The sequence below is a fragment of the Poecilia latipinna genome, unplaced genomic scaffold (assembly GCF_001443285.1).
Source record: "Poecilia latipinna isolate Pla-1442-1.1 unplaced genomic scaffold, P_latipinna-1.0 Scaffold430, whole genome shotgun sequence".
NCBI classification, from domain to species: Eukaryota; Metazoa; Chordata; class Actinopteri; order Cyprinodontiformes; family Poeciliidae; genus Poecilia; species Poecilia latipinna.
The window spans coordinates 56,962-70,999 of NW_015113046.1; the positions used below are offsets into that span (position 1 = coordinate 56,962).

The following is a 14,038-nucleotide window of genomic DNA, read 5'->3' on the forward strand; positions in this document are numbered from 1 at the left end:
TTTTGGGTTTCTCGTCTCCTTTTTTTTTTTTTTGTCTCGTGTCTTGTTTTTTTTTTTTTTTTTTTTTTTTTTTTAATATTCCAACCCCTTCTGTTTGGCTGTTGATGTTGCGATTGATCAAAATGAGTGATATTCTGTGTGCTAAACTCTAAACAGCAGTCTACAACGACTAAATGATTGGCTATTTTATTAGTCCTGATAGCGTATCGCCCTCTGTAATTCAGCCGTTTTTACTGTCTGAATTGGAGCCAATAGCTCTTCTGCCGTCAGGGCAGCAGACAAACACAAGCACAGCAATCCACTCCCTCACAAACACGCACAAGAACTCTTGAGGAGCTGAGAGGCTGTTAGATGAGGAGGCAATTTCTAAGTCAGCACAAGGTTCCATCCTGAGCAACTGTAAGGCTCACATTGGCAACCGAGTTCACCCGCTGTAATCACGGAATAAAACTTTTATATGCAGATGCTTATTAAACTTAGAGCAAGATGAAAAAAAAATTCTTACAACAGTGTAAAACACAGAACAAACTTTCCTTTTTTGGTAGGACTAATAAGTGGCAGTTGTATGACGGGTTATCAGGGGCATTGCAGGTAGAAAAAGGAGTACACTTTTGCCCCCGAAAAATAATTTTCTAGAATAAAAATGTAAAACATTGCTGGAAAAAAGTCAGGAAGTTTTAATCTCAGAATTTAGTATGATAATTTCTGAGTTTAAAAAGTCAAAAATTTGCTTGAAAAAAAATCTGGAATTTTGAGATTAATCTCATAAATTTTCTAGAAAAGAACATGGACATTTCTGAGTTTCGAGTCAGAAAACTTTGACTCCTAAAACTCAAAAAAGTTTCCAAAAGTTAAAATTTTACACTTTTAAAATTCTGAAAATTCAAAGTGTTTTCTAGAAAATTTCTGAGATTAATCTCAAAATTTCTGAGTTTTTTTTTTTTTTGGCAAAAATGTACTCTTCTGTCTACACTCCCCTAAAACGCTGTCGTACATTTGCTTGGGGGGATTCCCCACTGACCTGTGACACTGTGCCCGTCTTGGGGACACTTTGACAATTAATGATTTAAAGTCTTTTTTTGTTAATTTACTCATTAGCTAGAGTAGGAAAGTTTGGTTATGGAACTTCAGTGAATACCAGGAAGTTCACCCAAAGGTATCAGAGGTCAGATTGTCTTTTGTTTCCTAAGAGTTTGTCTCTTTAATCAGTGGAAATAAGATGTTTTTACTAAAAAATGTAGTACATAACATCCAAATATAATAAATATTATATCAGATTTGAGCATATTTTTGACCACTATCTCCTTAATTCACGTAGCCCGAATCAATCCATAATGCAACTGAAACCAATGTGGAGCTTTAGCTTTTGTATTTATTCAGTTCTTCAGCAGTAGACTTTCAGTTGTTTTCCTTTTCTTCCATGTCACCAAATAACTTTGACACAAACTATAATTTTACCTTGCAGAGCACCTTCCTGGCCTCCCTTAGTGTTGTAACATGTTAGTTTGGATCTGGGAAAACAAGTCAAAACACCAAAGAAGCTCAAAGTCATTTGCAGACAGACAGTGAAGCAGAACTCAGTCTAATCGGTGTTTGTCTCAGGGAATGAACTAAATCTGAAACCCTTAGCTTACTTTGTCTTTAAGCTGCTGTAGAATGTTCTTTTTCTTTGTGATATGTAAAGTTTATTTATAGTTTTTTTTTATCTAAATTTGCATACTTGAGCAAAATTACTAAGGAAAAAACGTTAAATTTATCACTAGTTTTCTAGAATGTAATTTTGTTCTCTTTACAGAAGTAACAGAAGTTTTAAGAAATAGTTGGAATTGTTTTGGAGTGAGTCTCTGACGTTATTCGCAGTTACAGTTCACTAGCCTCTTGTAAAAAAATGTCTCATCGGCACAAGTTTGTAGAAAACCCAGTACATTCTTAGTTAGCCTTCCAAATGCTAGCTAGCTTTGCCAAATTTTAAAAACTTAAAACAACTAACACTGAAAATCCTCCAGGCTCATCTGTAGATGTATATCCACTGTCTATCCTTGCACGAGATGTGAATGTTCATTACTGTTTTCTTAGCAAAACGCCGTCTATGTTGCTAAGCTATAGTTAGCTTGGTTGGTGCTGTAGACTGATCTGTGCCAGTCTACTGGAGCTGCTGCCACTCGACTCTGTTAAAAGTTCATCAATACTGGAGTAAGCTGCTGTTTGTGGCCGTTTACAGGTCTTGAAGTGCTTTGGGAAATATCCTGGTGGACGGGGAGGGACCAGCATAGCTGATAGCCAAAACAAACCTAACTTTACCTTAATAAAATTTATATTGGGCTAGGAAAAGAGCTCAAACTTAACAATGGTCTCTTATGAAGGAGCAGATGGTGAATGCCTGTTAATATAAAGTTAGAGACATTTTCAGTTTGAACTGGCTAAAAAGGTTCAGGACCTGGGTTTGTATGACTAGCTGTTAGCCTCCTAAACCTCTGAGATTTCACCCACTTTTCACTAACTTCACTAGACATTGAAGCTCTTCTTTTAAGAAAGTGCTGCTTCTACAGTAGTTTTTTTGTAGAGTTGAACAACAAAATTAAACATCAGAGTATTGTGCAGTAAATTAAAAATGCGTACTGATAACATAAAACTGGTGTTTTTAAAAATCCCCAAATCTGAAGTGTCTGAAATACTTTGAGGCAGTGAAATTAATCTTCCTTGTTAATGCACGAGCCTTCTTTCGAGCAGCTGACTGGCAGTGCGCAGCAGCAGGTGAAGGGGAGCTTCATACAGCTGGAGAAAAATATTTTTTTTATTTAATGTACCTTGACCAAACCAAGCCTAGAGTAAACAGGGCAGAGCTCTGTTAGTCCAAAGCTCACTGGGATCAGAAATACATCCTATAAAAAGCAAAACTTCTGTAGAAAGTAGAACACAGCTTTTAACTATCAGTGGGCGTCTATTGTGTCGTTTACCACTATAAACTACTTATCATGATAAGAATTTTGATTTGTCATCCCAATAAATACCCATTAATAAAGTTTAAATCACCCCAAGACTGTCTTTATTGTCAGGATTGATAGTTTTGCTATTTTTTCCAGATTTTGTTCAAAAAATGCATGAAAAAATGCCAATAAACTAGAAACTAGAAAAAAGAACTAGAAAATACAGTTACCACATGCATCTTGGTGAAACAAATCACACTTCTTTACATGACTGGTGTCCTAAAGAAACATATTACAGGTTATCAAGAGCATATTAATGCTATCAAGAGCAGTAAGCGTTTAGAGGGACCCATAATTGCTGCGACATGAATACAGTTACCTAAAAAAAGATGTAGCAAACAGTTGTCATTGTTACTTTTGTCATTGTCACAAACGTACCACAAAATATCCTGATCAAACCTTTGAGTTTATATCGCCCACCCGCATACGTTTAACCTGTAAAATCCCATGCTGTCACCTCCCTCCTGCCCCCACAGGGTCGCCTGTCAGTCACGTCTTTTGTTTGCGTTGGCGATGATTTCTTTGCAGGTTTACGTAGCCTGGCCTCCGTCTGAGCGATGGACCAGGTCAGATGTCACAGTCGGTACCTGCCAGACAACACCGCATTTTTCTTCACGTCGACATAAAGACGTAGCGCATACACACACTGGTCGCCCTCTCCACCCCCCCGGCCCCGGTGCCTTCCAACAACAGCCCCATTAATTCTGAGTGTGGACACATGCTCCATGCTGCCTAGGTGTGTATGTCGGTGTGCGTCTGGTGGGCAGTTAGAGGAAGGGGACTCTGTGTTTTCTTAGGGGCTAAGCAGAGGGGGGCCCACCGCTGCCCCCACTCTCCCCCCCCAACCATTCATCCAGTAGCGCCCCCCACCCCGCCCCTCCCCTCAGTAAAAGGAGATCTTTGTGTGTTTGCGTTGGAGAAGCTGCCCCAGTCAGTCCCAGTGTTCCCAGAGGAGCACAATGAATGGGAGCATTTTGTCCTACTCCAAAAAAACCCACTCACCACACAATACACACACACACACACACACACACACACACACACACTTCCTTTCCTCTTCTTCTTCTTCTTTTTTTTGGGGGGGGGTTGTTTTTAGCCATTTGGACTCGTTTTTCCTTCTCGCCTCGGCGTGTCACAAGACATCAGGCTTCTTATCTTTATGGGAGCGTTTGTACATATGTGTGTGTAGAAATGCCCCATCAGCCACCAGTGTGTTTGCTTGGTGCCTCAATTGATATCGATCTTCTTCAGGGTGATGTAAACGACTCGATCCGAAGAGCCAGTCAGCCAATAAACACGTGAAGTCACGTTAAAAATCTGTAACTGCAGCTTATTAAGACAAGCAGCAGCAAACATGGAACAGACAGACTTTGCTTAAGTATACGATTTTCCATTTGTAATTAAAATAGAGGAAAAACGAATAATGTTTGGGTGTAATAAGGATGACAGGGTCTGCTCTGTGGAGTGAAATGAGCTTGAATCCATGATCAAAACTGGTCTCCTGTAGCGCAGAAACGATTAATTGGATTAATCGTGAATAATCCAATTAATCAATTAACCTGATAATTTACGACTAATTGGATTATTTGTGATTAATCTAATTAACCGTGATTAATCAGGTTAATTGTGGGAAATCAGTTATTGAAATAATTATCAACTAATTTACTAATCGATTAATCATTAACTGGAGTATGCAAACCAAAAAAAAGGCAGTTTGCTAAAAAAAAACATATTCAGAGCAGTAATTTATCCAAACTGTACAAAATATACAAGCAGTTTGTATTTAACATTGTTAAGAAAATAAATTTAAAATAAGCTAGTTTTAAAATTTAACATGTCTTGATTCAAATACCCTAATTGTGGTTTTGAAATTAGTAATGTATTCTGGCCTATTGACCTTTATGTTACCTGTAGTTACAGCAGATGGTTTGCTAGGATCGTTTGAACTGCCTTTTGTCTGTGTGGAAAACAATACAGGAGAAGTTCCAGCTTTTCACACTCATCTGTGAAAGGCTGTAAACACGGCAGGAGTTTCTGGCTTCAGATAGAGGGTCAGAGATAGCTCCTGGTTGGATGAGCAAAGATACGCCTTATTTGAATAAATTAAAGATAAGAATACGCCTTTTACTATAAAACTTTCTACACAGAAGTAACAAATCAGATTTGCTCTTGCAACTCTCCAAAGACGTCTTTGCACGTCTTTGCTTTTCTTTTTTTCCTTCTTTTTCCAAGTCTGTTAGGTAAATGAATGTATGTCTCCGTTGTTCTGCAGTTTCTGTTGTAATTTTATGCGTTGTCTTACAGAGTTTACAGATTAAACTCTGTAATTCTGTGACGTCAACACGCATTGCTGTTTTCTCCTGATTGGCCACACGTGGCCCGCGGAGAGGACCTGGGATCCAAGGTCCTCTCCTTTGTCTGTCAGTATGTTTTATGTTTGCATTTTTTTATATTCCCCAGTTCAAATTCACTAAAGGAATGACGTGTTGCTGCATCTTAGGCAATAAAATGTTTATTTTTTTATTTACAAAGGGAATCAAATGGATTGTTTCCATCTTTTAATGTCTTTCTTATATATTGTATAAAAAAGGCACTGAGTACATTAAAGTAAAATTTGCAAAAAGGTGATTTAAATATGATCAGTTGTTTTTAGGACATTATTAAATGCTGACCGTCTGCTGCACACAGTGAGTTGGAAGTTAAAGAACATTAAAAATAAACCTTCAAAACTCACATTTAATGAATCACAGTGGTCAAGGCAACATCAAAGTGCAATTGCATCATTTGGTCAGATACGTCTGGTATTAGTCAGGCTGATTATTATATCAGTGAGAAATATTTGACCAATAATTGAACGAACAGCCAGATATTTATCTTCATTGGTGGGGCAAAAAGAGAAGAATTTATAATTCATAGTCAACGTTAGTTTTTTTTTTCTTCTTCTTTTCAATATTCATCAATACTATTGCAGAGAAACATTCTGCTTATATTTCACTTCCATTCTAACTGAAATGTGGATTTTGATCAGATGATATGTTTGGGCTAACAAACACATCATCTCAACCTCACTCTGCAGCAAGGCAGGGGATGTGTGATGCTGTGGGTGTGTTTTGGAACACTAAGGCATCGACTGAGTCTATCTGTAAACTTCCCATTGGGTCAATATAATGAGCCACATAGGAACCTGACGAGAACAGAGCAGTTTTCATTATGAGAGAAAAAATTCCCTCATAGGAATAAAAATACTTTCAGGCTGTATTTATTTCAACATTTTTATTCTGCCACGAGAAAAGATTCATACTTTTGCAGTAGTGTCAACAAACTGATCGTCCATAAATATGGGGTATTCGGTTAGCTCGCAGATCAAAAGGACATGTATGTATACATTTATAGATATATAAATGTTTGCATTATTAATTTAAAGTCCAATTACTTTTCTGTTGATCTAATTATTAATCAGATGATAATTCTGGCTCTTCAGAGGCTCAGAGCAGAGCGTCTCTGTTTAGTCATGCTGTTTAAATCTCCCTGCTGCACACTGAGACGCCCCAGAGGGGAAGTCGTCCTGTTTAACCAACGCAGCGGATCGGTTGAGCTCCGACAGCTCATTATGAGGGGCACCGGTGGGTCAGCGGGGCCTCGGGGGAGGGGCTTGGAGTCATCAATGAATTCTAGTAAAAGGGACGAATAGAGGGGGAAATACTTTTTTAAAGGTATTAAACCATGTTGTGGTTTTAACAGCAAAAACACAAAAGCAAAAACACAAAAATAAAATGTGACGACAACAAAAAACAAAACAAAACAAAAAAAACCTGTATGACCGGAACAAGATTTTTTGGGGCCTGAAGCAGATTTTCATTTGGACCCCCCATACCAAGATGTCAACACCAGATGTTTTACCATTCCTAAGCTACTCTATGTAACTATGTAAATGATAGAATAGTATCATTTACTACTCTAAATATGTAAATGATACAAAGTGATGCCACAAATTTGTAATTGACAGCATCAATTACAAATGATGCTACCATTAGCATCATTTGTAATTAGCTTGCCTCATACCAGTGTTATCATGGCTGTTGATTTTAACCTTACAGGAGTAACAAACTGAATTTTGTTGTATTTAAGTGTGTCATATTATTTTAACTATTTGAAAGTAACACCAGCTGATAAACATGAAATTTACAGTAAACAAGTTAACAAGTTTCCACCAACAGCAGCCAAAAGCAGGAAAATATTAGCTCATCATTAGTGTGACGACTGTAAAAGTAGTATAAAAACTGATTTTCCATATGTAATAGCATTTAGTTTGCATTTTTAAATGTTATTTTAAACCTATATATATATATATATATATATATATTGTAAAACTCCTCCTCAGCTCATATCTAAGGCATTCCTAGTTAACATTTTATTACTTTAGGCCTTTAGGTTGTTGTTGAACATCCTCGTCTTTCAGGTGAAAAACTCACAAATGAGATGAAGTGAAAAGAACAAGTGTGAAGAGGCACGAAAGGCGGACGTTTTTTTCTTCTTCTTTTTTTATTTTTACAAGTCAGACAAAAATTAATGAAAAGAGAAAGAGATGAGATAAAGGGCAAGAGATGGAGGGGAAAGTACAGCCTGTTAGTTTAATGCAGGCAGCCTAATAGACTCCCGCAGGGTCATCTTTGATACGCTGCCTTCAGTCGCAGCCGTCAGCGCCGTAACTCAGGCAAACAAGCAGTTTTTAAAAGTCTTTCAAGCCGACATGAAAGGCAGCTTCTTCACGCTCTCCGTCGTTGTTCAGGCATTTTATTCCACACTTTTACACTCGTCCCTCAAGAACGTACGTCTTCATTTGTTTCTTGGTTTCCTGAAGTCTTCATTCAGCGTTTTAAGTCTCGAGCATTTTTACACGACGTACCATTGATTGATATTCTTTATTTTTTGTAAGGCTCTTTTTATATATATATATATATATTAATTTCCCATCTTGATGCCTTTAATTGTTTGTTTTGTATTTTAACTTTTCTTCCCCTGCAGTGTAGCTTTTTCTTTCTTTCTATTTTTTTTTCATGCATAAGACTTTCTCCAAAACTAAAAGCACCAAAACAGACATGTAAAGCTAATTAATTCCAGGTACAAAGCCTGCATTGAAAATATTTATTAGGTTCAAAATGTAGTGAAGTCTTTATTTAGTCTGATATATGTAGGACTCTTAAAAGCTTTCACTAATAAAATTAAGTAATTAATCATTAAGTGGTTCACAAAGATAGAGCTAAAGCCTAAATGAAATGACAATTAGTAGAATGAAAAAAAGTTATTCAGGAAAATCTTGTTTTATTAAAAATGTCTTCAGGCATCTGAGGTGGAGTACATAAAGACAGAGGAGGGTTAGTCCACAGACGTTTATGTCTTGATCTGTGTGAGTAATGTTCTGTGGCTGGAGTTTGAGGTTTTGATCCTGACAATTCAGTGAATTCTTAAAGTTCAGTTGGATGGAGCGATTTTTTTTAACCAGTTTGTAATTTCACTTTTACTCTTAAATAAATCTGACAGTGTGAAGAACGGGACATTTTATTGTATTTATCTGTCGTCTGTCCAAGGCGTATGTGTTTAGCAACAAAAGACAGGGGCCCAAACAGAGCCCTGGGGGAACGCCACATTTAAAAAGCTACTGGGTATCAAACTGTTTGTGATAAATAGCCTTTATCACGTACTCTCAGCGTCGTCGGATGCGCTCGTAAACGTGTCTTCAGTTCCTTTTTTCCTGGCTTGGCCTCAGCCTCTCCCTCTTGGTCCGACTCCCCCTCAGGTCCAGGGTCACATGCCTCCTCTGATGATCCCCCTGTTCCCACACGACCAGCGCTCTCTGGCTGCCGCCGCCGCCGCACAACAAGGCTTCCTCTTCCCGCCCGGCATGTCCTACAAGCCAGGTATATTTATGTGCACCTCCTCTCCTTTACCCCCTCACCCTCCAACACACACACACACACACACACACACACACACACACACACACACACACAGATTCCAGTTGACAGAAATGAGGTGTGTCAGGTAAGGAATGTTCTGGAAATGAGCGGAGAGATTTACAAGCTCCGCTTGTTCACTTCAGGATCAATGCGTTTGGACACAGAGCGGACTGGAACATCTCTTTCCGTGGCAACTGCAAAGCATGTCAGTCGCCCTGCACATCTGCAACATGGGATTTCACACACACACACACACACACACACACACACACACACACACACACACACTGCATCCACCTATTACACATTTGTAACTGGCCATGAAAAAATGAGGAACAAGTCTCATCTGTGGGTGTCTTGAGTTATTTACGGATTCTGAAAATGTGGATTCTGAACTTTTTAATGATGTCAAACACAGAAATATTTTTTAAAAATGAGGGAGATATGGCCGTTTCAATGTTGGCACTCTGCAACAACGATTAGTGAGAAAACAGGCCGAAGTTTCAGAAGATTTGCCCTCAAACAGGCCTTTAGCGGCGTGGGTTATGGTGATGAGTCGGTGATAAGTAGCCATGTGTTTCTGTCTAACGTCAGTCTTATTAGATAGATGGATGGATATATAGATGAGTACCTAGTCCGGTAGCTAACCATCTAGACAGATAGGCGGACGGACAGAAGATGTATGCCTTGCCATTACCAGACGAGAATCTGGATTTGGCAATTTTGAGCTAATCTGTGAAGAAAACCAGGCAGAAATTTCAGTCGCTAGATGTGCAACGCCAACACAGACATACGCTAATAGATGGATGCAGACGGTTCCACACAAAATTAGTTCAGGAAAGTCGCATGTAGATAATACCACACTTTTCAGACACTCATTTTTGAAAAAGGTTGACAACTACATATCAGTTTCCTTCCGCTTCACAATTACTTATTTGCTTTGCTTTTGTGTATGAGAGAAAACCCGACCAAATCACGTCTAAGTTTGCGGTGGATTGTGACAAAATGTGAAGATGTTCAGAGAACACTTTGCTGCTGTTTCAGTTTTTGTCCGTGTTGCACGCTGACCACCTAAACGTGAGAACGACTCTGTGAAGGAACGCACACAGCGTAGCGTGTCGCAGCACATCTTTCTCCCCGGCTCTGCCTCCACAGCACGTCTTCGGCCACACCCTCGCGCAAAGTCACGCATAATTTGCAGTCTTGTTTTTGCAGGATCCCACGCGCCACCTGCTTTCTTTGCGTCTTCCTGGTCCTTCGCATTCCTCTCTCCCATACATTCCTCCAGGTGCTCGCCCGACACAGGTTAGCGGCGAGCCTCCACGGTTCATGTCGGTACAGTCTGCGTATAGTCGGACGCAAGGCTGCAAACAGAAAAAGTAAAACAACTCAAAGAAAGGCGTTAAAAAGCCATCATTGTGCACTCTGTTTTTTTTGTTTGTTTTTTTTCCTTTATTTTTTGCTTCGATCTGTTTTCAACAAAGACCTGGACATGAAAAGCCTTTTAAAGACAAACAGTAGGGGTTTGTACATGGCACTCGCTTATGAGCTGGTGAGTGCATCCCATTGAGCGAGCGCCGCTCAGCCCGGTCTCGAGCACTTATGTGTGCAGACAGTGAGTCTTATTAACCTCTGAATAAAGCGTTCTGACCCTTTGTGTTTATGTATAAAAACATGAGCGGGGGGAAGGAGACAAAGCAGCGAGACGGAGAGAACGAGACGGGTCTGAAGGTAAAGAGCAGGTTTGTTCTTGTGCTGAACTCTGCCCCCACCTCTCTCTGTTAACACGCGTTGTCTCTGGTTGTTCACCAGGTGAGAATTACCCAATGCAGTTCATTCCATCAACAATGGCAGCCGCGGCGGCCTCTGGACTCAGCCCGCTACAGCTGCAGGTATGAGGGCGACGCCTCGACACTCCATTGAACCAAAACCTCATCAAACTGTTTTAAAATATAAATTGATTCCTTTAATATTTTTTTTTAATCTGCATAAAGCAAAGCTTCATGTAAAGTTGCACAAAGAAAGGGATTTAGTAATAGAGTGGTGACAGATAAGAGTATAGACTGGTGATTGAGTGAGATATAGTTGAATTAACTTGGAAGCATTTTTTTCAGCTGATAATAAAAAGCATCTGTCAAAGCCGAATGCATCTAAAAACAAACGAAAACTTTTTTTGTTACTATATCTGCTGAGCAATCGAAAAGAAAATGACTGTCACAGGACAAAGCAACCAAACGAGATGAGTGAGTGGATATGTTTGACATTTATAAAATTGAAAAACATAACAGCCTTTTTCAATCACAAAACCAAACAATTAAGGTTATTTTGGCAAAACGGGGTCTGCTATGTGAAACTCAGAAGGTTTGACTTAAGTTTTAGATACCATATTTACATGCACTATATAGACTGAGGCAGAAGTAAGTGACCTTGAACCAAATTGTTTTTAATTGTAAGCGTGTAGCTAGCACTTAGAGGAAGTTCAGTATGAGGTGTCAGTAATGCTGAAATTTGTTGCTGTATTGTTTGGTAAAATGCCGTAGAATGGACTCTTCTCAGTCATCTTCATCATGTCAACAGACGGGTCTCCCAGAGAAATAGCATTATTTGAGTTGATTTGTTTTATTGATGTATTAACATTTCTTCAACCAATGCTTCTAGAAATGTTATTATTGGCAGAAGTATTTGCGTTCACACGTAGTAACTGGAGTGATAACCCCTTCTCAGTCTATTAAATGTTGATCTAAACTTTGCAAATACAGCAGCTTCAGCTCTTCTGAGAAAGCTTTCACAAGGATTAGGAGTACATTTAAGGGGAATCTTGGCCATTCTGATTCGTTCTTTTAGAAATGTTTGCATTTTTGAACAAGCAAAAATGATTTTTTTTCTTTCTGTGGTACATGTCTGTTTAAAATATTTTGTGTAAATGACATAAAATTGGTGTTATACACACATTTGCCATATTGTGAGAATGTCATGGTCCAATACCTCCAATACTGAAACATTATTCATTGTCTATATGAAGTACAGTTTTGGAAAACTAAGTTTAAAGGTTGTGGGGTTTTTTTATGTTGCTACCTTCAGCAATGACCTCAAACCAGTTGTTAAACAATATTTTTAAAAGGAAGGACTGGAAGAGAATAAACTAAATAAAACTCAGGTTCATGTTAACCTTGTCCTGAGGTGAAAAGGGCACAGCACCAAAAACCTTGTGTTTTGTGGTTTACAGACAGACTTTGTGTTGCCTTCAGGGACGTCGTTGGAAAGGATGTGTAGAACAGCATAAGATAAATTAAATTTAACTATATCTTATACAACAGTAGGTAGAATAATTTCACACCGCAAAATGTAAAAAAGTTGATGCAAGATCAAAGGATACAGTATGGTGCAAATAAATGCAGGTTCTCTGTGGATGAGCCAGAGCCCTGGGCTTTCAGCTCACTCCTCTGGACACTGAGATGGAGAAGAAGGAGATTGAGTTTGTTTCTGGTGAAACCATTTCTGTGTTGATTTGGATCGTTGCTCTGTTAAAAGACCCGATAGTGATTGAGTGTCTGTACACTGTTTTAAAGTTTTAAAGAACCTATCACACACACATGCAGTGTGTGACAGTGGGACTTAGGTGCTTTCCTCATATTCATCATTGTTGCCAAAAAGCAGCAAACTCCACATATATACAGTTGAAACCAGAAGTTTACATACACTGAATACACTTGTTTCTCTCAAGGTCTGAAGTTAAATCAGAGCAGACGTCTCTTGTTTGAGCTCAGTTAGAATTACCAAGAGTATTTCCATTTGCTAAATTCGACTGTATTGAGCGAAAGAATATGTCAGAGATTTGTTTATGAATGTCTTCAACATAAAAAGTTTACATAAAGAATGGCTACTGTCTCTTTAAACCAGAGGTTCCCAAACTGTGGGGGGGGGGGGCGCCGTGTCATTGCAGGAGGGGCACGGGAAGCCGTCTGGATGAAAAAAAAAAAAAAAACATGAACACTGTATGCGCTGGGTTTTTACCTTAGAATGGCCAACTCTGTTATTCCTATGTCAGTTTGATACAGTAGAGGCTTCCACACTTCCCATATTTGTGTCCTCTGTCACTTTTATCAGCAGTTAAAACTGTTTAATCCGTTGTTAACATGTTGTAACCTGTTTTTCTGAGCCGCCTTTAAACGCAACATGAGCGCTACGACGCTGCGCTGGGTTTCCACCTGTGAAGGAGACCTGCTGCTGCTGGGCGGAGCTATGTAGGTTTGTGTTAGAATCACGGCAGCCAACCAACAAAACGCAAAGAACTTTTCACAGTTTTTCCCTCCAAACTAACCGACTGAGTTGAGTAAAGCTGTTAGATGCAGGTAATGTTAGCTAAAAGATGACTAGCTAATATCAATACAGAACCTTAAGCTTAACAAGTACCTTATAAGCTACCGATGTTGGTGTCTACTTTCAGCTACGTACATTCATTTTGCCCCCGAAAAAGTCGATTGTGAGAATAGTTTGCTGGTACAGTTCAAAGGCAAAGCAATTAAATACTAAGGAAACATCTGGTTTTGAAGGCATTGTTAAATAAATCTCCAACACTCGTTCTTTAAAATATAAATAATTGTGGTAAGTTTAATTGACATAAAACATGAGAAATGTTGCCTACATTAATAATATTAGACAGTGAGAAATAAAGGTTCATGTCTTTTACGTGGTGTGTATAAGCTCTGACTTCACCTGTATACCGTATTTTCTGGACTATAGAGCGCACCTCACTATAAGATGCACCTACAAAGTTTTCTTAAAAAAACTGGAAAAATACATATATAAGCCTCACCGGACTATAAGCTGCTGATATCTCCGCCGCTCTCGGTTTCCACAAGGACGCAGCAGAGGACTGTGTCCTTAATAAATCTGCTATTAAGGACGCAGTTATGCGTCTCCAACACCGAACCATGGATTCGTTCATGCTGAATCCAGCGGCGGCTATCGATCTGTACTGCCAGCCTCAACTTAAAGCAGCGCCATATGAACTTCTTTGTGTGGTTCCCATGATGAGGGGGTATGAGTTTGAAAACATTTCTCCATCGTGCCTGCTGCTAGCATGTGCTTGTT

General features: G+C 39.0%; 1 protein-coding gene across 1 annotated transcript in view; it reads left to right on the forward strand.

Annotated features, from left to right (window-relative positions):
• Positions 1-14,038, forward strand: part of LOC106950936 (SRY-box transcription factor 6) — an 84,403-nt gene that overhangs the window by 28,086 nt on the left and 42,279 nt on the right. Inside the window, exons 4-5 of the mRNA XM_015038122.1 lie at positions 8,785-8,905; positions 10,757-10,836. Coding sequence (XP_014893608.1) covers positions 8,785-8,905; positions 10,757-10,836 — 201 coding nt within the window. The remainder of the gene's footprint in view (positions 1-8,784; positions 8,906-10,756; positions 10,837-14,038) is intronic.